Source organism: Castor canadensis, chromosome 1 (genome assembly GCF_047511655.1).
Source record: "Castor canadensis chromosome 1, mCasCan1.hap1v2, whole genome shotgun sequence".
Taxonomy (NCBI): Eukaryota; Metazoa; Chordata; class Mammalia; order Rodentia; family Castoridae; genus Castor; species Castor canadensis.
This window is the reverse complement of record NC_133386.1, coordinates 195,022,236-195,043,476: the sequence shown is the minus strand read 5'-3', so window position 1 is coordinate 195,043,476 and position 21,241 is coordinate 195,022,236. Positions and strand designations below refer to the sequence as shown.

The following is a 21,241-nucleotide window of genomic DNA, read 5'->3' as shown; positions in this document are numbered from 1 at the left end:
TCTCCCAAAATCAATGCACCAATAAAGAAATGGGCAACAGAACTAAACAGAACTTTCTCAAAAAAAGAAATTCAAGTGGTCAATAAACACATGAAAAAATGCTCACCATCTCTAGCCATAAAGGAAATGCAAATCAAAACTTCACAAAGATTCTACCTCACACTTGTTAGAATAGCTATCATTAAAAACACCACCACCAAGAGATGTTGGCAAGGATGTGGGGAAAAAGGACCCCTCGGACACTGCTGGTGGGAATGCAAGCTAGTGCAACCACTCTGAAAAAAAATTTGGAGGCTTCTTAAAAATCTAAACATAGATCTGCCATATGATCCAGCAATCCCACTCCTGGGGCTATACCCAAAGGAATGTGACACAGGGTTACTCCAGAGGCACCTGACACCAACAATCTTTTAATGAGAACTATAAATCACTGAGGAGAGAAACTGAAGACCTCAGAAGATGGAAAGACCTTCCGTGCATGTGGATTGGTAGAATCAATTGTGAAAATTGGCATACTATCAAAATCAATCTACATGTTCAACACAATACCTATAAAAAAAATCTAGTGACATTCCGCACAGAAATAGAAAATTCAATCTTGCGATACATATGGAAACACAAAAGACCTCAAATAGCCAAAGCAGTTCTAAGCAAAAAGTCCAAGGCTGTAGGCATCACAATACCTGACTTCAAACTACACAACAGAGCAATAACAGTAAAAGCAGCATGGTATTGGCACAAAAACAGACAGGAAGACCAATGTATCAGAATAGAAGATCCAGACATAAACCCATGCATGCATAGCCAACTGATCGTTGACAAAGGACCCCAAAAGACACTATGGAGAAAAGACAGCCTCTTCAACAAATACCGCTGGAAAACTCAATAACCACATGTAGAAGACTAAAAGTAGATGCCTGTTTTCACCCTGTACCAAAATCAATTCAAGTGGATTAAAGACCTTAATATAAGGTCTGAAACCTTTAAGGAAGTCTAGGAAACAGTAGAAAATATACTGGAACACATATATATAGGCAATGACTTCCTAAACAGAACTCAAAAGTCTCAGCATCTAAGAGAAACAATGAACAAACAGGACTGCATCAAACTAAAGAGCTTCTACAGAGCAAAGGAAACAGTAGGCAGACCCAAAGACAACCCAAAGAATGGGAGAAAAATCTTTGCCAGTTACTCATCTGATAAGGGACTGATATCTAGAATCTACAGAGGACTCAAAAAACTCAATCCCCAAACAACACCCCAATGAAGAAATGGTCATATGAATTAAACAGGGAATTCTCACAGGAAGAGGTAAAAATGACCAGTAAATACACGAAGAAATGTTCAACTTCCCTGATTATAAAAGAGATGCAAATCAAAATAACACTTAGATTTCATTTCACCCCAGTTAGAATGACCACAACCAACGGCAATAACAACAACAAATGTTGGCAAGGTTGTGGTGAAACAGGTACCTCTATACACTATTGGTAGGAATGCAAATTAGTACAACTAATCTGGAAAGCAGTATGGAGATTCCTCAAAAAGGTAAATATAGAACTGCCATATGATCCAGTGGCACCTCTCCTGGGCATCTAACCAAAGTTATATAAGACAGAGTTTAATAGGAACACCTGTACACTGATGTTCATTGCAGCACTATTCACAATAGTCAAGCTTTGGAGCTTTGGCAACAACCCAGGTGTGCTAGAACTAATGAATGAATCAAAAATATTTCATATATATAGTATTTAAATATATATAATGTAATAGTACTTAGCCATAAGGAATAATGACATGGAGTTTGAAGGTAAATGGATGCAATTGGAGGACATCATGCTAAGTGAAGTAAGTCAGGCTCAGAAACAGGTAGGCTGCATGTTTTCTCTCATATGTGGAACATAGATCCAAAGATAAATGTATACCCAGAAACAAGCACAATCCTATATAAACTCAGATGTAGAACATCTTTGTAACAGTGGAACTACTCTATGGAACTCGGGGAAAGAGGGAAATGAAAAGAGAATGATAGAGCATCAGTAATATTGCATAACATAAGATGTGAAAGTAGAGGATACAAGGATGTATGTTGAAAGCTGTTGAAATTGGGAGGTGGGAATTAAAAGGGTAAGGGAGAGTAATGAAGGGGTTGAATGGACCAAAGTAAAGTCTACCCATTAGGAGGATACATTGAGACACCCCTTTGAACATCAACTTAATATTAATAATGAAAAACAGGACTGTAAAATAGGTACAGTGTGTGGGAGGGGTATTAGTGGGAATGGTGCCATGAAGGAAGGAGATTAAAGTGACAGGATATGGTAGATGGACTTCATATACCTATATGAAACAGAACTAACAAACCTCTTGCAATTGCTTTCAGTGGGGTGGGGAGGGGTTGAGGGGAAGAGGTGATGGGGGCAATATAACTAATGTACAATATAAGTCTGACCAGAATTGTTACTATGAATCCCCTTGTATAACGAATATGTCCTAATAAAAAGTTATAAAACGGTAATTCATCTATTTTGTTAATTCTTTCCATCTTTCCATTTATGAGAGTTTAATTCACTTGTACTTAAGTGATTATTATTTATGAGGTTCACCTCTTTTTGTACTCTGTTATCTATGCATCTGATGTAATCTCCAAATAGAATGCAAGATTAGTTTTTAAGCATTGACTATGAATCATGGAGGAATATTTTTTACCTATTTTGCTTAAATCACACACATATATAGTTATATATTTAAATTATACTTAGCCACAAAGAATAAAATTATACCATTTGTAGGAAAATGGATAGAACTGCATCTGGTGTTAAGCAAAGTAATCCAGAATCAGAAAAACAAATATTGCATACTTTCCTGCATATTTAGAATCTAAGTTTCAAAAAGGACATGACAGTATAATTGGGTATATTTGGGGACAATAATGGGTCCAGCAGGAGATGTAAGGGAACAAGTTAGTGTCATAGTGAATAGTGATGAATATGATAAGGTTACATTGTATATCATAAAACATAACATCTCTAAAAGTAGAGAATATAACAATTTGTATTGAAAGCTGTTGAAAAACTGGCGTGGGAGGTAAAAGGGAAAGGGTGAGTAATTGCAGTGGTTGAAGGGACCAAAGTAGAGTGTACTCACAGCAGGAATACTATTAGAAACCCCTTTGATCATTGACTTAGAAATTAATGAAAGACAGCACTGTAAAATTGGTACAATGTGTGGGTAGAGTACCTGTGGGAGCAGGGAGGGTCAATGAAGGAGATCAAGGTGAAGGAACATGGTTGGTGGACTTTATATACTTATACTAAATAGAACAAAGAAACCTCTTGCAATTGCTTTAAGTGGGGCAGGGAGAAGGTGGAGGGGGAGAGATGGTGATAGTGATCTAACAAATATACAAAATAAGCATATTTGGAATTGTCACAATGAATCCACCCTGTACAATGAATATATCCTAATGAAATTTAAAAGAAATAAAATAAAAGAACATTGCACACATGAATGAATACATCAGGTGTATTATTCATTATTATTACTGACACACAATTGCTTAAACAGAACTTATGCTGCTGCAATATTTCCTTTAAAGAGTGAATACTAGAATGACACAATCTAGCCTTACCCACTGCTAATCACACTATATTTATACATTTTAGAACATTTCTTCTGTTTTATTTTCTGGAACATTTTTCACAAATTACCTTGTATCTTTACATTGCTTATGTTTATAAGCTTCTACTTCATGAGGAATTTTCACACAACTTTAAAACTATTCAGCACAATAGGCAATTTTGTATATTTTTCATAATCATAGGATTTTGATATAACGCAAATTCTTACACTTGGATTGCCTGAGGACTTTTGCAAATCTCTTCTAGTCAAATATTGTCTTTCCTTCCTTCTTTCATTTTCTTTTTTTCCTTTCTTTCTTCTCTCTCTCTCTCCCTCCCTCCCTCCCTCCCTCCCTCCCTCCCTCCCTCCCTCCCTCTCTCTCTCTCTCTCTCTCTCTCTCTCTCTCTCTCTCTCTCTCTCTCTCCTCCCTCCTCCCTTTCCTCCTTCTTTCCTGATACTGGGGGTTTAACTCAGGTCCCATCACTTGCTAAGCAAGTACTCTACCACTTGAGCCATGACTCCAGTTCTTATGCGTCTAGATAGGTTGTCTTCAGATAGGGTCCCACACTAAATTTGCCAGTGCTGGGCTTGAACCACAATCATACCTTCACCTCTTGAGTAACTGGAATTACAGGCATGCACCACCACACCAAACTTATTTTTGAATTACAGACTTGGCCACTTTTGCCTGCACTGTACTTGAACTGCTGTCCTCCTGTCTTTACCTCCTCAATAGCTGAGATGCATACTTTGTTTTGATATCTGTGAGTTGAACCAAGATGACTACAAGTTTTCATGTTCCCTATAAATTGATAGTAATTTTCTACTGTGGATTTCATAACTACTAGACAGATGATTTTAAGTCCTTTCCATATTCTATATTTAGAGTTGTTCCTATTTGTGAATGAAGTGGGATGATTAAAAACTTCCCTGCATTGCTCATACAAATAGTTTCTCTCCAGTGTGATTTATGCCATGTCTGTGAAAGGAACTAGAATGACTAAAAGCTTCGCTACATTTTCCCGTACAATTGTTGGTCTACAGTGTGGATTCATTAATGTATCTGATGAAAGCTGGGACATACAGAGGTTTGCCTGCCTTACTAACATGCATAGGGTTTCTGTACACTGTGAGAGTCTACATGTCATAAGAAGCCAACAGAAGAAATGAAAGCTTTCCTACATTGTGTATATCCACAGCATGTCTCTTCACTGTGTTCTTTCATGTGTTTGAATGTACTCAGAACACCTAAAGGCTTTCCCCATTGGTAATACGCACAAGTTTCCTTTCCAATATGAGTTTCTTCAACATTTCTCCAGAAGCTGGAACCACATTAGGCTTTCCTACATTGCTTACATCTAAGGTTTATTCCTTTACAAGTTCTTGTTTTGGAGCTGGGAACTCATGCTTACTGGCCAGCCATTCTAACACTTGAGCCACATCTCCATCCCTCCATCATAAGTGCCTTGATGTTGTAGAAAGGACTGGATTGAACACTTTTGTATGTAGGTCACACTCACAGTTTACATGGCATATGAGTTAGTTTATGTCTTTGAAAAGCATATACACATGTAAGTAAATATAGAAATGATAAAATTAAAGAAGAAAAGTATGGAAATATGAACAATTAACCATACTGCTTACACAGGCTTTCTCTGAAGAGTGAATACTTTCGTGAATTCAAGAGGAGTTTGAGCAAGTGAAGGGTTTCTTTCCCACATTGCTTACATTCACGTGGTTTCTCCCCAAGCTGGGTTTTGGGTGCTTGAAGGCAACTGGAATCTCAGAAATCTCTTTCACATTACTTATATCCATAGGATTTCTCTCCACTGTGAAATCTTTTGTGTAGTACATAGAAATGGATTAAGTGAAGGCTTTCCCAACTTGCTTAAACTCATAGAGTGTTGCTGCAGTATGATTTATATGTGTTTAAAAGGCATGGAAAACTTAAGACAATCTCACATTACATACATGCACAGTGTTTATTTCAATGTGAATCCTTTCATGTATTTGACAAGATTAGGACAACTGAAGACTTAACATAGGGTTAAACATAGGGTTTCTCTCCACTGTGAATTCATCATGGTAGTAATGAGACCTGAAATTAGAGACTTTACCATGTTGCTTACATACATAAGACATCTCTTCAGGTTTTTCAGTAGTAGGAATTTTCTTATTCACAATACCATCTATACTATAGTCAACAACTTCCCCACACTGTCTACTCTTTTAGCCAACCTTTTGTCATAGTGAAAAGTATTTGAGAGAAACAATTTAAAAGGGTGAAAGATTTATTTTGACTCGTGATTTCTGGGGTTTATGTCAATTGGTAGTCAACTATTTCTTGTTTCTTGGTGATGGTGAGGCAGATAAGTTATGGCTGGGATCATGTAGTGGAGGAAAGCATCTCACTTCTTGGTAGACAAATAGTAGTAATGGAATACAGGAAGGGGTCAGGACAATTTATATCCTCCAAGGACGTGCCTCTAATTGCCTGATTCTTCCTGCTACATTCCACATCCAAAATTTCAGCACTTCTAAAAATAGTACCACCACTAGGGCAGCAAAACTTCAACACATAAGTCTGTGGGGTTTTTTTTATTGTAACCCCCTTCTTTTTGTTCACAGTATCTCTGTACTGTTCAATATAGTTGACAAAAGACCCCAGAAAGATTGAGCCCTTATTCAGCTCAGATGTATAATGCAATGCTATGTTAGTTTACTTCCTTTCTGTGCTTACCTCTCCCAATCCTCCACCAATGATATCTCTCACTAATTGTAAAATGAATCCCTGAATTTCAAATCTGTGATTCTGAGATTATGACTGACAGAACCTGATCTAATACATATTCCAGATTACATGTCTTCCCTTTACAGTAACAGATTCTCTTCCATTATCCCTAGTGTAGAGAGAGAGGGAAAACAGAGAGATTTGCACATGAACCAGTAAGTTCGATTCCCTTTTCTCAACAGAACATGTTTTCACCATTGCTCAAATGCATTCTCTCTCTAGACTTCATCCCCAGTGGATAGTAAATTACCTTGCAATCTTGATATACCTGAAGATGTCCTCATTTTATCATTTTATCAGCACACTGGAATGCTAGTTTATCTGGGCTTGTATTTAATCTGCCCTTATTAAAATTTCCCCATAAATCCATGACCTCCAGAAAAGTGACCAGAGGTGAAGAGTTGTGTACCTATCTGAGATCCTGGTTGAAAAATTCAGCAACATGAAGAAGTAAAGAAAAAAGGTGGAGCATTGCTGCAGCAGGAGAAGGGCAGGAAGCTGGCATGATACAATTCTGTTACTTTTGCTGAAGGTATAATAAATATACTTTTCACTTATTTCTTTATAGGAGAGTGTTCTATCATACTAAATATCATACCAACTTTATGAAGTCCATAGAACTATTATGCACATTGTGGCAAGAGGTTAAATAAGTACAGAGAAATCCACACAATTTGAAACTGTGTAGTCTCATAGTGGGAATTTTGGTCTTAATTGTTACCTTTGTACAATTTAAAGTAAATTCTTCGAACGGCGGACGCCGCGCCCGCCCGCCCGCGCGCCCGCCCGCCCGCGCGCCCGCCGCGGGCGGAGTCGAGGCGGTGGTGGTCCCTCCCTCCCTCCCTCTCTCGCTCCTTCCCGGCCTCTCCCGGGCCCTGACCTCCGCGTCCGGGGAAGGGAGGGGTTCCCGTCTTCCCCTCCCCTCCTCTCCCGCCGCCTCGGGGCGCGCCTCCCTCCCCCCCCCGTCTCGGGGTGTGGGGGGGTGGGTAGGCCGCGTCCGGGAGCACGCACGCGCTCGCGCGCCCTCCCCGCTCCCCGCCGGGACCTCGCGGGCCCCGGGCTGGGACGGGGGACGTTGGGGGGGCGCGTGGGCGTTGGCGTGACCGGGGCGGGGCGGGGCGGGCTTCTCCCGATCGCCCCCGCGGGCCCGCCGCCTTCCGTCCCAGGGAGGGGTGGGCGAGGTCCGCGGGGGAAAATATACTTTTCACTTATTTCTTTATAGGAGAGTGTTCTATCATACTAAATATCATACCAACTTTATGAAGTCCATAGAACTATTATGCACATTGTGGCAAGAGGTTAAATAAGTACAGAGAAATCCACACAATTTGAAACTGTGTAGTCTCATAGTGGGAATTTTGGTCTTAATTGTTACCTTTGTACAATTTAAAGTAAATTCTTCAGTGTGAAGAGTGGATGAAACAATTTTCTTATGGTTATAAGACAGCTATATCTTTTCTAGATATTTGTGTTTCTAGTGAAAATTCCTGAAGGAAAAGTAGTTTGTCCTTGTGATCTGGATTTACAAATACTGGCAACACAATTTTTAAGGACTCTTTGAGGAATACAACTCCCATTGCCAGCATCTAGCCCTGTGCCTGACTCACAGTGAGTGCCTTAGATTGACACCAGTTCTCATCCCTCAACTTACTTTTTTGACTGTCAGGCTAATGGAGAAGAAAAATGGGGTAGTTTTTCTATTTTGTTTTCACTAATGTTTTTCACATAAAGATTGGGCATCGTGATATTTATTGTCTTGATTTCTTTGATTTAAACAAATCAGTTTTCATTTTCTGAATTACATGGTATTTTGGAAATATGAAGGTTTTAGAGAGACACAAATTTTGTACTTTGTTAATGAAAAGGCACATGGTTTATCCTGCAATGGGATAAGGGAAGAAACAATATTGTGGGGCTGATCTGAGAGATGTTCTGTCTCTAAACACTTAGAACAAGTAGCTCTTGAATCCTGTGGTCGTTCATTAGGGATCCAGTTTAGTGCTGATTCATTTCTACAATCTCATTTTTGCTTCATCTCACTCATTGCACTCAATCATTTACTCACATACACAATCATCCAGTCACCCACTATCTGATTAATTCATTTAATTATTTAATAATTTTAACTTATTTCATTGGATAACCATTTAATGGCTCCTATAAAAACTCAAACCTGATACAGGAACAGAGAGCTGATATCCAAACTGATGTCACTTGTCACAAGTGCATGATTCCCATTAATGGTCAGTTCCAGAGATCATTTTTTTTAACTTATAGAAAACTCCATTTTAGCTGGAGCTGTTGTTTTGATTATTCCTGACTGAACTTGTGAGTGACTAACAACATTATTTCATTCCACCTAAAGGGATTTCCCCTCACCGTTGAACTTGAGTTCAGTGTCTTGTTAGAAGTTAGAGTTACACTTAGTAGTTTGGGGGAAATTGAGTTCATTTCTTCCTCCTAGTGCTCCCAGAAATAATCCAGACAAAAACTTATAGTTTTATAAATTCTTTAGTCACTTCAGTAAAAGGTTATAAAAGCATATTTGTCAGGAGATGTTAGTATCCAACACAGGCATTACAGGGCTAAAATGACAGCTAGAACTCAGGTGAGGAATAGACATGGATATATTTTTAAATGAGTTCTTATTTTTTTGAACTCTATTTTTGTTGTTGCTTTTGTTTCAAGTAGGGTCTCTCTTGGTAGCAAAGGGTGGCCTTGAACACTTGATTCTTCTGTCTCAGTCTCTCCAGTGCTGAAATTTCAGGCTTGTACTAGCATGCTGGTTAGTAAACTTTATCTTTGATCTCTGAAGATCAGAGACAAAACAGATTTAGATTATTTGCTATCCCTAATTATTCCAACACAACAATGGAAGCTTAACTTTTTTTGGTGGTACTGGAGTCTGAAATCAGGGCTTTATGCTTGCTAGGAAGACACTCTACTACATAAACCACTCCATCAGCTCCCAAACACATCAATGAAACTATTCTGAGCACAAGATCCAAGAAGATGTAGATAGTGAGGATTGCACTATGAATTTCTGTGTTTCATTGCACGTATATGAAATTAGATTATCTTTGATGAGATGTTGGGATTCTCCATTTTGAAAATTTCTTAAGGTGATACTTAGGAGCAGTAATGTCTGATAACGGTAGCTTTACCCCAATAGTGTGCTGCAGTGTGGGATCCAGTAATATCTAGTATTATAATCTTGATCTAAAATTGAATCAACATCCTTTTTCTGGCAAAGCATTACAAAATTTCCTCCAACTAAGTCATGTTCACCAAGTATGAAAAGAAGAGATTAAATATATGAAAAAAACTATACCAATAAATTAAAGACAAGGAATCATTATAATTAAAATATTCTTAAACAATAGAGATACAATGAAAGTTCCACATGTTTTCTGAAAAAATTATAATTAATTGACAAACCCCAATGAATACTTTGCTTTTCCAACAACCTTCTTGAATGCACTCTTGACCTCTTTATTCCCCAAGCTGTAGACCAGGGAGTTCAGCAAAGGGGTGATAACAGTATAAAACACAGATGCAATTTTGTCTGTGTCCATGGAATGACTCGAACCTGGCTGCAAATACATGATGATTGTCCCAAAGAAGATAGAAACAGTGGTGAGGTGGGATGCAGAAGTGGAAAAGGCCTTCTTCTGTCCTTCAGCTGAACGCATCCTCAGGATAGCAACAAAAGTAAACATGTAAGAGTTCAAGATAACAAACAAGGTGAAAAAGGCATCGAATGCTGCCAATATAAACAGCACAATCTCATTTGTGTAGATATCAGAGCAAGAAAGAGCCAGCAGTGGGGGAACGTCACAGAAAAAGTGACTAATCACATTGGAATGATAGAAAGACAGATGGAGAGTGAAGCCAACATGGATGGAAGATTGCATCAGTCCAATGATGTAAGAAACAACAAGTAGGAAACAACAAGAAGTAGGACACATACAGTACTCATCATGGTGGTGGTGTAATGCAGGGGTTTACACCCAGCTGCATGGTGGTTAAAGGCCATTGAGGCAAGAAGGAAACTTTCACTAACAGCAAAAGCTGCAAAGAAGAATATCTGGGTGGCACACACATTGTAAGATATGATCTGATTTCCTGTGAGAAAACCCACAATTACCTTAGGAGTAACACTTGAGGCATAAACACAGTCCACCAAGGAGAGATTGCTGAGGAAAAAGTACATGGGAGTGTGGAGTAGGGAGTCCAACAGAATCAACACAATTATCCCAAGGTTCCCAACAAGAGTGATGAAGTAAATGACAGTGAAGATTATAAACCAAGGTACCTGCAACTCTAGGGCATCTGATAATCCTATAAGAATAAATTCAGTCACCTCTGAAATATTCTCCAACAAGGTCATTTGGGAATTACCATGGTAGGCACCTAGGACAGGAAGAGAAAAAAACTGATGCTAGTTGGACACCACCATGATATTTGAAATGTGACCAAGATCTTTTGCTCATGTGTCAGACTCCTGTCCAGTGCAGGAGTCTGTAAAAGAAGCTGGGCTGGATGCTGGTAGGGTGAGTTGAGTGAGGTAATTTATCTGGAGGTGTTACACATGGGCACGGGATCCTGTTTGTTAACCATGGCTTTCACAATTCATGCATATTTTGACTCTAGGGCTCAATTCACTTTGCCTGGTGTAGGATGTGCTTTATCACATTAAACTACATAGGACTCTTGCACTGTTTATAACATTTTACAGTGCTTTTGTTTAAATATACATGAAAAGCTTCATCAGCAAAATGCACAGTGTAGGAACATATGGTCATGCTTAATGTATAATAATGACAAAAACTTTCACACATATTTTCCATCTCTAATGGGATCTCCACACCTTTTTCTTACTAGCTAATGTTATATAATGATTTGGGGCCCTGCTGGAGGAACACTCATGCTTTTCTCTTATATTTTTTCAAGCCCTTAATTGAATACTTCACTTTAAACATTGTCTCCTATATGAAACTTTATGTTCTAGGGAACACATTCTTAGTGATGTCGTAATGTCTTTCAGTACCTCAAACACCAAAGGAAGTTTAACAAAAGGTTTAATCTAAATTTTAGCTGCTTTCTCTTCAAATCACAAACCTTATTTTTTACCAAGGCTGATTTTTTTTCCATTTCCTACCATCACCTATGTTTTTGATTTACTTGTGAGGGGGACAACAGGGGAATTAGGAACAGATACTTTGTTTTCCCTTAGCAACTCTGTGCCTTCGTCCAAGTCACATTTCATAATGCAACTGATTGCACTTACCTCCAGTGGTGGCTCAGGAGACTGCTGAGTGTACTGCTGAGGTTAGAGTATGACAGCTCCTGTCAACCTAGGAGACACTTCTGAGTCTGGAATCTTGGTTTACACTGATTTCATCCTGGACAAATCATCCTTGTCGTTAAGGATAACCAAGGTGAAAATTATTCCCCCCGCCCCCCACAAGCTTCTTTGTTCTTTTGTGTTAATGAACATGAAATTTCTTTGAAAACTGTAAAATACTAACATTCTAAAATCACACATTTGGGGTCATTACTTCTCATCACCTATTTCATTTCTTCTTGTCTACTGAAGAATATTCAGTCAACGATATTGATCAACTTTGCCTGTCATATAGCTATTTAAATCTTCTGAGCTTTACTTTCCATTTTTTTGGTTTTCATTTGTAAAATAAGAATGGCTAAACATTCAATTGCCCCTTACAATTCTAAGTGGCTATGGTTTCAAATTTTGAATACTTACTGCTTTAGTAACAGACAAATGAAAATTAAAAAAGACAGAGTGTGGAAAATCTTCATGACTAGACCATTGTCTAAAGACCACATCCTGGAAAGGATCTTGCTAGAGAATATCTTCCCTTACCTATAGAGTGCAGAACATAATCTGGGCTTGTGTCCTTGCAAATGTCAAGGAAGACACAGAAGCCTCTGCACACAATTATCTGGAGAAACAGAGTCATCTGAGTGACTATCTTAGGAGTCTCCTAATCCCACCATACCTCCTCCAACTTGACTTTGATGGAGATAGCCAAGGATAATGTTTGCCTTTTGTGTGAGAGTGCTTATGAGGACATGGGGGAAGAGAAGCTCAGAGGAATGAGCATCCCATAATCAAATCAGCTGTGATGGAGACAAGATAAGCAACAAAAATAATATTCTCCCTAAAATCTCTGGCTTAGTTGGATTCAAAATGCAGCTTTCAATATGTAGCTTTGTCTTAAAGATCTAGAGATCTAGAGATCTAGGGATCTTCCCAGGGGATTTCTTTCTTTCTTTCTACTTTTTTAAAGAGAATACCTGTTTGTCTGGGGATACCTTTGCACTAATTACTCTAAAAATTTTATTAACATGCAATAATTATACATATTTATGAGTTATGATATGACACACATGTCTGTTGTGTGATGATCATTGTGTAAATCAGGGTGATTAGCATAATCCCTCATCTCAAGCATTTGTCATTTTTTGTTGTGGTAATGGTCTATATTCTCTCACACATTTAAAATATACAGTGCATTACTTTTAGCTGTGGTCACTCTGTATAAAACAGCAACATAAAAAAATCTCAAATATCCATATCCATATTGAGTAAAAAGAGCAAATCTGTAGGCATTAAATTAACTGGCTGAAAATATAAAACAAAGCTGCAGGAATCAAAAGAGTAAGGTATTGGAAAAAATTAGATACCTCCAGAAGGACACCAAAATAGCCTGAAATAAACCCACACATGTACTGTCTACTGATTTTTTTCTTTTATTATTCATATGTGCATACAAGGCTTGGTTCATTTCTCCCCCCTGCCCCCACCCCCTCCCTTACCACCCACTCCACCCCCTCCCTCTTACCCCCACCCCCTCAATACCCAGCAGTCTACTGATTTTTGATAAAGATGCCAACAACACATATTGGAAAAAGGACAGCGTTTTCAATAAATAGTGTCAAAAGAATGAGATATCCACATGAAATATAGCCTTACATCTCACCAATTTCAAGATCAATTCAAAATTGATTAAAGAATTAAACATGAGACTGGAGCTATGAAACCACTAGAAGAAAAACAGGGGAAATGATTCAGAATGTTGGAATGGACAAAGATTATTTTTGGAGAAGATCCCCAAGTCATAGAAAGCAAAGACAAAAATAGACAAATGGGATTATATTAAACAGGAAAGCTTCTACATAGCAAAGAAAAAAATCCACAGAGTGATGAGAAAATCTAGAGAATGGTAAGAAATGTAGAAAACTAAATATCTGAAAAGGAGTTGATATCCAGAATACATCAGTAATTCCAAAAACTAAGTAGCAAAAGCAAAGTCAGTTAAACAATGGGCAATTTCTCCAAACAAGGCATAACTGGCCAATTGTTATATGAAAAAATGTGCACTATCACTAATTATCATAAAAATCCAAATCAAAACCACATCTAGATATCACTTCTCACCAGTAATTATCACTTTATCATAAGAATGAAAGGTAATATTGCTGTGAACAATACACAGAACTAGTAACACACACTGTTCATGGAATTATAGCTTAGTAGACCAACTATGGGAAATGGTAAGAAAGGGCCTCAGAAAATTAAAAATAGAACCACTAATCCAGCTACTGACTATAAATTCAAAGGGAATGAACTTAGTACATAAAGGGAACATCTTCCCACCATGTTTCTTTCAGCACTATTCAAAATAGCTAAGAAATTAAAACTTTCCATCAACTGATGAAAGTATAAAAACAAAGCAATACTTATGCAACTGAATACCACTCATAAGAGTCAGGATGGTAGCCCACATAAGTAATCCCAGCTAATTAGAAAACGGGGACAGGAGTCCCATGGTTCAAGCCAACCCAGTCAAAAATGTTAATGAGACTCCATCTCAAAGAACAATCCTGGCATGGGTGCTCAGAACTATAATCCTAGTAATTTGGGAGGCATGGAGAAGACAGCAGAGCAGGTTCTGCCTAGAAGCGAGGGTTGTGGAGGGAGGGGGAAGGGGGACAGGGAGCAGAGGGTAGAGATGGCCCAAACAATGTATACACATGTGAATAAATGTATGAACAATTAAAAAAAATAATTTATTGCCCATTAGTTCTGATAGATGTAACCCTACTGAAATAGCTGAAATGATAAAAAATTAAATCAGTTTTTTAAAAAAATAAAGCCATCCCTAAGCAAGGAACAGACCCTATATGAAAAATAACTAAAACAGAAAGCTGGAGGCAAGGCTCAAGTGGTAGAGAGTTTGCCCTGCAAGTGTCAAGCCCTGAGTTCAAATGCCAGTACTCAAAAAATACTATTCATTCATAAAACAAGAACTAAATCCTACCATTTGTGACAGTATGGATGGAACTGGAGATCACTGTAGGAAGCAAAATACTCAGACTAGAATAATGCTAATTATTAAATTATTTTCCTTATATGTGGGATTTAAATTTCTGAGAGTAAAATCAGTTACTAGAGTCTGTAGAGAGTGTGGAGAAGGACAGACTGGAAAAGGACCATGAATGGGTGCTAATTAAGTTAGATAGGAGTAAAGAACCCTGGTATACTAATGCACAGTAGGATGACTACAGATAACAATGATGTACTGCATTCTTCAAAAAGCTGGAAGAATGAATTATGAAAGTATTTACCAAAAAGAAATGGCATTAGAAGATAGACATGTTTAACTTGATTTGAAAACTACACAACGTGCACCTGCAAAAAACATCTGATGGTACTTCATTAATATGTGCAGTTTTTATGTTTTTATTTATGAGTTAAAAATTAATTTTTCAAAACAGTAACCATTTTGATCCCTATAGACATGTTAAGTGCTTCTTAACCAGGAAATCAGGATGAGGAGCTTCAGATATTCTCAAGGGAGAAATCTCCAGAGCTCTCCATGTCTGATAATTCTCACCAGATTTACATGTATTAACCTCTGAAATCCCAATATAACTCAAAATTAAGCTGTTTTAGAGGGGACATACTGCCACTGGACATCATTTATGTTCTGAATGATAATCATGGTTAGTATACACAAGACCTTCTCCTGACCTGAGACTTGCTATGAACCTTTAACCACAGGCAGGAAAAACACTCAAATAGAAAAACTACACTGATTATCACAAGATAATCACTTCCTGAGATACTTTATAGACCTTTCTTATTTGTCATTTATGCACACAATCTGGGAATTATGTGAGGCAAATATTCATCAATTTTTTTCCTTTTAAAAAAGAGTTAAGTGATTCATCCAAGGTGAGAGAAAGAATTCATGGCAGATTCAGAACCTGATCCACATGAAAGTCTTTCCCTCCACTTCTCCCTGCCTCACAGAAGTTGGAACGTTTTGAGTAGTGTCCAAGACAGAGCTCCTTAATGCAACCTGTGCAACGTCCCATCACTGCTGTCATTTCAGACTAACTATGCTGCATTGACTGTTATTTCTCTACTTAAAAAATATGGTAAGTTCTTGTATTTCATAAATACGTTACTAAGAAATGTAATTCATGCAAAACGTAGACTACATATATCCAATATGAATTACTTGAAAATAAAAAGTTTTAAAAATATTTCTAAAGTGCTGAGCTGGATCTGAGAATAAATGTCAAAAAGTTCATCATAATGATTTCAGTGACTGAATTAGTGATCAATCCTGCTCTTACCCCAAAATTATTTACAAAAGTTTGTGTAGATTATGCTTTGATTGCTTAGCTGTTTTATTGTGTATGCTATATATTTTATTTCATTGAAGGTTGAAAATGAGCACAAGTAATCAAAATCCCAGAATAACAGAATAATCCTTTTTCAAACCCAAAAGGGGTCCCAAATGAATTAACATTCTCTGAACTGCATTTCAACTCTATCACTCTTTTTTAATAATTTTTTATTAGGATATGTTCATTATATAGGGGGAATTCATAGTGGCAACCCCAATTAGATTTATGTTGTACATTATTTACATTGCCCCATCATCTCTCTCCCTCAAGCCCCTCCCCACCCCACTTAAAGCAATTGTAAGATGTTTCTTAGTTCTGTATCATATATGAATATGAAGTCCATCTACCTTATACCATCACCTTAATCTCCTTCATTCATCCTCTACCCTCCCATACACAATACCTATCTTACAGTCCTGTTTTTCATTATTAATATTTAAGTTGATACTCAAAGGGATGTCTCAATGTATGCTCACTGTGGGTATCTCATGTATATTTTTGGAAGATTTTTTTATTCATTTATTCACATGTGCATACGTTGTTTGGGTCATTTCTCCCCCTGTTACCCACGCCACCCTCTCCCCCACCCTCACTTCCAGGAAGAAACTGTTCTGCCCTTATCTCTAATTTTGTTGAAGAGAAGACATAAGCATAATAAGAAAGACAAAGCATTTTGCTAGTTGAGTTAAAGGTAACTATGCAGAGAGATTCTGAGCATTGTGGAAGATGATTTTAACTCTAGAATTTTAAGTCATTCTCATTAACTACCTGCATAAATTTAGGGCATCAGACAACTTCATAAATCCTACGTTTCCTTGTTGATAAATAGGAATAAAAAGATTGCCTACTTTTCACACACACAGTTTATATGTAAAGCCCTTTATATTGGCTATAAAGCATAGTGCATGCTAAAGTGACCATATGTGTTAAGATTGGCCACCATATGGTCTTCAAGGGGAAGGCTTATAAACAGAGCATGCCAAAGGCTTAGGTATACAGTGGTAGGGAATAGTCTGAGCTTGGGGGGGATATCCTTCAGAAGTTTTTCATAGAAAAAGAAGTTTTAAATACCATTACTGCAGAGTAAAAGATTCAAATAGAATATTTTTCAAGGTGAAACTTGCCACCAATAACAGATAGTTGAGCTAAAAATATCCAGTAAACTCTAATATTTCTAACCTTGGTGTCTGTGATTTGGATGGATAAGGCATAAGAGTAATGAGAGAAAGAATGAGACTTAAGATCAATAGACTATTTTACTCAAACGAAATTATGGATTTCATGGAAGACATTTTTAAAAATGCAGAGTACAATCATATCATTGAAGTTAGAACAAACTTGTAAAGCACAGAAAATCTCAGTTGCCATAGTTAGGATAAAGGCAATATGGGGAGAAAATTATTCAAGACTTCAAACTCACTCACAACTGATCTCCTGCACGTCACCATCCACTTCCATAAACCCAATATAAAGACATCGTAACAGTAACATAATAGATAGAACTCAAGAAACTGAGCTTAATACTCAGTATTACACTATCTTTTATGTATTGTATTGTTTTTCACAATGAACTTCAAAATAGGTTTCATTATTGTCTTCACTTTGCAGCTGCATATATGATGCTCATAGGCAGTAGAATAGGAACAGTGATCAGAGGTTAAGTTCGGTGATAAACAGTAGTTCTAGAAAGCTGAGCTCTGTCTCCTAATTCCAACATACCTTTTACCAGCCCCCCCCCCACACACACATATCTACTCTGCATGGAGTTATGCTTGATTGTCAAATTTAAAGCCTTCTTCAACCTAATCAAAAACACGTATACATGTGCTGTTATTAAAAGCATGGGAGTGGAGGGTAAATATTAAAATGCAACTCAGAAATTGTTAATTCATTTAGTGTTAGTTTTTTACTTTATTTTACTTCTGATTTAGCATATAATAATAATACAAAAGGGTTTCATTACAAAAATTCCACAGATGCATTCAGTGTACTTTGAACAAGTTTACTACCTCCATTATATCCCCGTACCTGCTCCTTCTTCCTCCTGGCTTGTCAAAGAGTGTTTGGTGGGTTTCATTATGCTTATCTCCACATATCCCCCCAGTGATATTTCTTTTTTTATTGTTGCGCTGGGGATACATTGTGTCATTTACAAAAGTTCTTACAATATGTCAAATATATCATAGCTGAATTCACCCCATCATTCTCTTTTATTCCTCCTTGCCCCATTCCCGGAATAGTTTCAACTTGTCTCATTTGCGTGCATGTATATGTGTGTGTGTACCTCAAGGAATCTTTTAGTGGTTTTTATTTGCTTGTTTGTTTTACTGCTAATGAGAGGCAAATATATAGTGAACAAAATGATAATACCACATGATCAGTCACTCAGTTCGTTATGAAAATGCAAAGACTAAGAGTGAGCCAAAACAGTCAAAATGAAATTAGCCAGCCTCAGAAGACCAAAAGCCACATGTTCTCCCTCATATGCTGATTGTAGACCTAAAACAAATGCAGCAATATTGTGGGATGTCAGTCACACTGAGGGGAGGTCATGCAAAGGAGGGATAGGAGAAGGGAAGGAAACTAAAAACTTGAATGTGGCTGATGTGCTTTCTGTACAGGAATAAATATAGAAATCTTAACTGGCTGAGGCTACCATGGGAAGGGTGGAAGAGTGAAGAGGACTAGAGCAGATGAACCAATTGGGGTTGTAATACATATGTGCATGGAAATATCCCAAGGGAACTCCCTGTGTAGCTATCATTATCTCAAATGAGCAGAAGTGTCATGTTTTTCTTTCTATCTTTTATCTTTTCTCTTCTACAAAATCGGAGAAGATGGGGGAACAGGTCCTGCCTGGAGGACAGGGGGAAGGAGGGAATTGATACCAGTGGGAGATGGAAGATGGCAGGAGAAAGGGTAGGAGGGTGAATATGGTGCAAATAATGTACACACATGTATATAAATGCAAAAATGATACCTGTTGAAACTGCTCCAAGAATCAGGGGAGGGGGATAAAGCAGAGTGATGGAAGGGGTGAATTCAAATATGATACATATTAAGAACCTTTGTAAATGCCACAATGTACCCCCACCCAGGACAACAATAAAGGAAAATAAAGAAAGAGAGGAGGAAGAAGGAGAATAATGGAGAGGATGAATCAAACTGGGGTATATTGTACACATATATGGAAATGTCACAGTGAAATGAAACCCCCTGTACAACTATTATATACTAATAAAATGATTTTAAAAACATAAAATAAAATTTTAAAATATTTCTTATCAAAAAAAAGTATTTTTAAACTGAATCAAATCCAATTTAATTTAAATTCGTTTTAGACCATTTGACATAGGAGTCACTCAGCATAAGTTAAAGATTGGCATGAGTCCTGATACCAAAAATAGTAATAAATATTGCATAAATATGAACAAATTATTCCAACTTTTGTGCTTCATAAGCTACATGAATGTGATATTCAATCAAACTCTTAATATTTTTGATAATAAGTGATCCATACACATCTAAAGTGTCTATAGAAGTTCACATCAGGTGACAAAAAAGGAAGTGTTAGTTTCTATTGAGCTCAGGAGAAGAGAATTTTTGGCAACAGATTGAACAACACAAGTAATTTCCATCAAGTTACTAAATTTTCTGTCTTACTTCAGAAATGTATAAACTTTTAATTGGGTATATAGCCAATAAAGAGTCTGAAGATTCAACAGTATGTAAGCCTATTTATAATTAATGCCATAAATTTGGTTTTCAACACCACAGTTTTCTGGGGAAATGGAAATTACAAAATGTTGCAATTACAAAAAAATAGTTTCTACTTATACTTCATAAGTTCAACTTAATTTTTGTTGTTAACCTTCATGATTTCAATTCAGTTTCTTTATCATCACATTTCTTTTTATTATGGCTGAAGAACACATAGAGATTCTCAGGTAACATTGATGGAGAACAAGACAGAGCTGACAGAGTTCATCTTGCTGGGACTGACCAGTGACCCACACCTGCAGGTTCCCCTCTTTATCACCTTCCTCCTTATCTACATCATCACTCTGGTTGGGAACCTGGGGATGATCCTGTTGATTCTTGTGGACTCTCGTCTCCACACCCCCATGTACATTTTCCTTGGTAACTTGTCTCTGGTGGACTTTTTTTACTCTTCAGCTGTCACTCCTAAGGTCATGGCTGGGTTAATCAGTGGAGACAAGATCATGACCTATGGTGTTTGCGCCACACAGATGTTCTTTTTCTCAGCCTTTGCTACTGTGGAAAATTACCTCTTGGCCTCAATGGCCTATGACCGCTATGCAGCAGTGTGTAAACCTCTACGTTATACTACCACCATGACAACAAGTGTGTGTACATGTTTGGTTACAGGCTGTTATATCTGTAGTTTCCTTAGTGCTGCTGTTTACACTGGGAACACATTCCTTCTGTCCTACTATAAGTCTAATGTGGTTCATCATTTTTTCTGTGATATTCCAGCAGTCATGTTTGTGTCTTGCTCAGATAGACATGTTAATGATCTAGTTCTTATTTATGTAGCCAGCTTCAATATCTTTTTTGCTCTGCTAATAATCTTAATATCCTACGTGTTCATTTTTACAACCATCTTAAAAATGCACTCAGCTTCAGGACATCAAAAAGCTATATCCACCTGTGCCTCTCACTTTACTGCAGTCTCCATTTTCTATGGGACGATTATCTTCATGTACTTACAGCCCAGTACCAATCATTCCATGGACACAGACAAAATCGCATCTGTGTTCTACACTATGATCATCCCCATGCTGAACCCTGTGGTTTACAGCCTGAGGAACAAGGAGGTCAAGTGTGCATTCACAAAGATTGTTTTCAAGGCAAAATAATTTTATGGTTTTGATTTTAAGCCTTTTTGGATGAAAAGTACCTGCATTATTACCTCTCAGATCCTCTCTGTACTGAATTATATTGTAAAAACCCACCCTGAATTTGAGATACTGTAATGATACCTTTCCTTGTGAAATAGCCCTTGACTAGAAAAATCTGCATTATGTTAGGAAACATAACACTTGAATAAAAATGTCCATGGTATATTAGAGTCTGCTTGTA

General features: G+C 37.5%; 2 protein-coding genes across 2 annotated transcripts; one reads left to right on the top strand and one right to left on the bottom strand.

The window, feature by feature from the left end:
- Positions 1–7,144: 7,144 nt before the first annotated feature.
- On the bottom strand, positions 7,145–10,802 carry LOC109679125 (olfactory receptor 5B12-like). The gene is given in 3 exon segments (XM_074061647.1): positions 7,145–7,651; positions 9,880–10,350; positions 10,353–10,802. Coding segments are annotated over 3 exon segments (1,428 nt in total).
- Positions 10,803–20,091: 9,289 nt separating this feature from the next.
- On the top strand, positions 20,092–21,018 carry LOC109679110 (olfactory receptor 5B3-like). Its single transcript, XM_020154441.2, has one exon. It carries the CDS (start codon positions 20,095–20,097, stop codon positions 21,016–21,018), a length of 924 nt encoding a protein of 307 aa, XP_020010030.1. The 5' UTR covers positions 20,092–20,094.
- Positions 21,019–21,241: the final 223 nt, after the last annotated feature.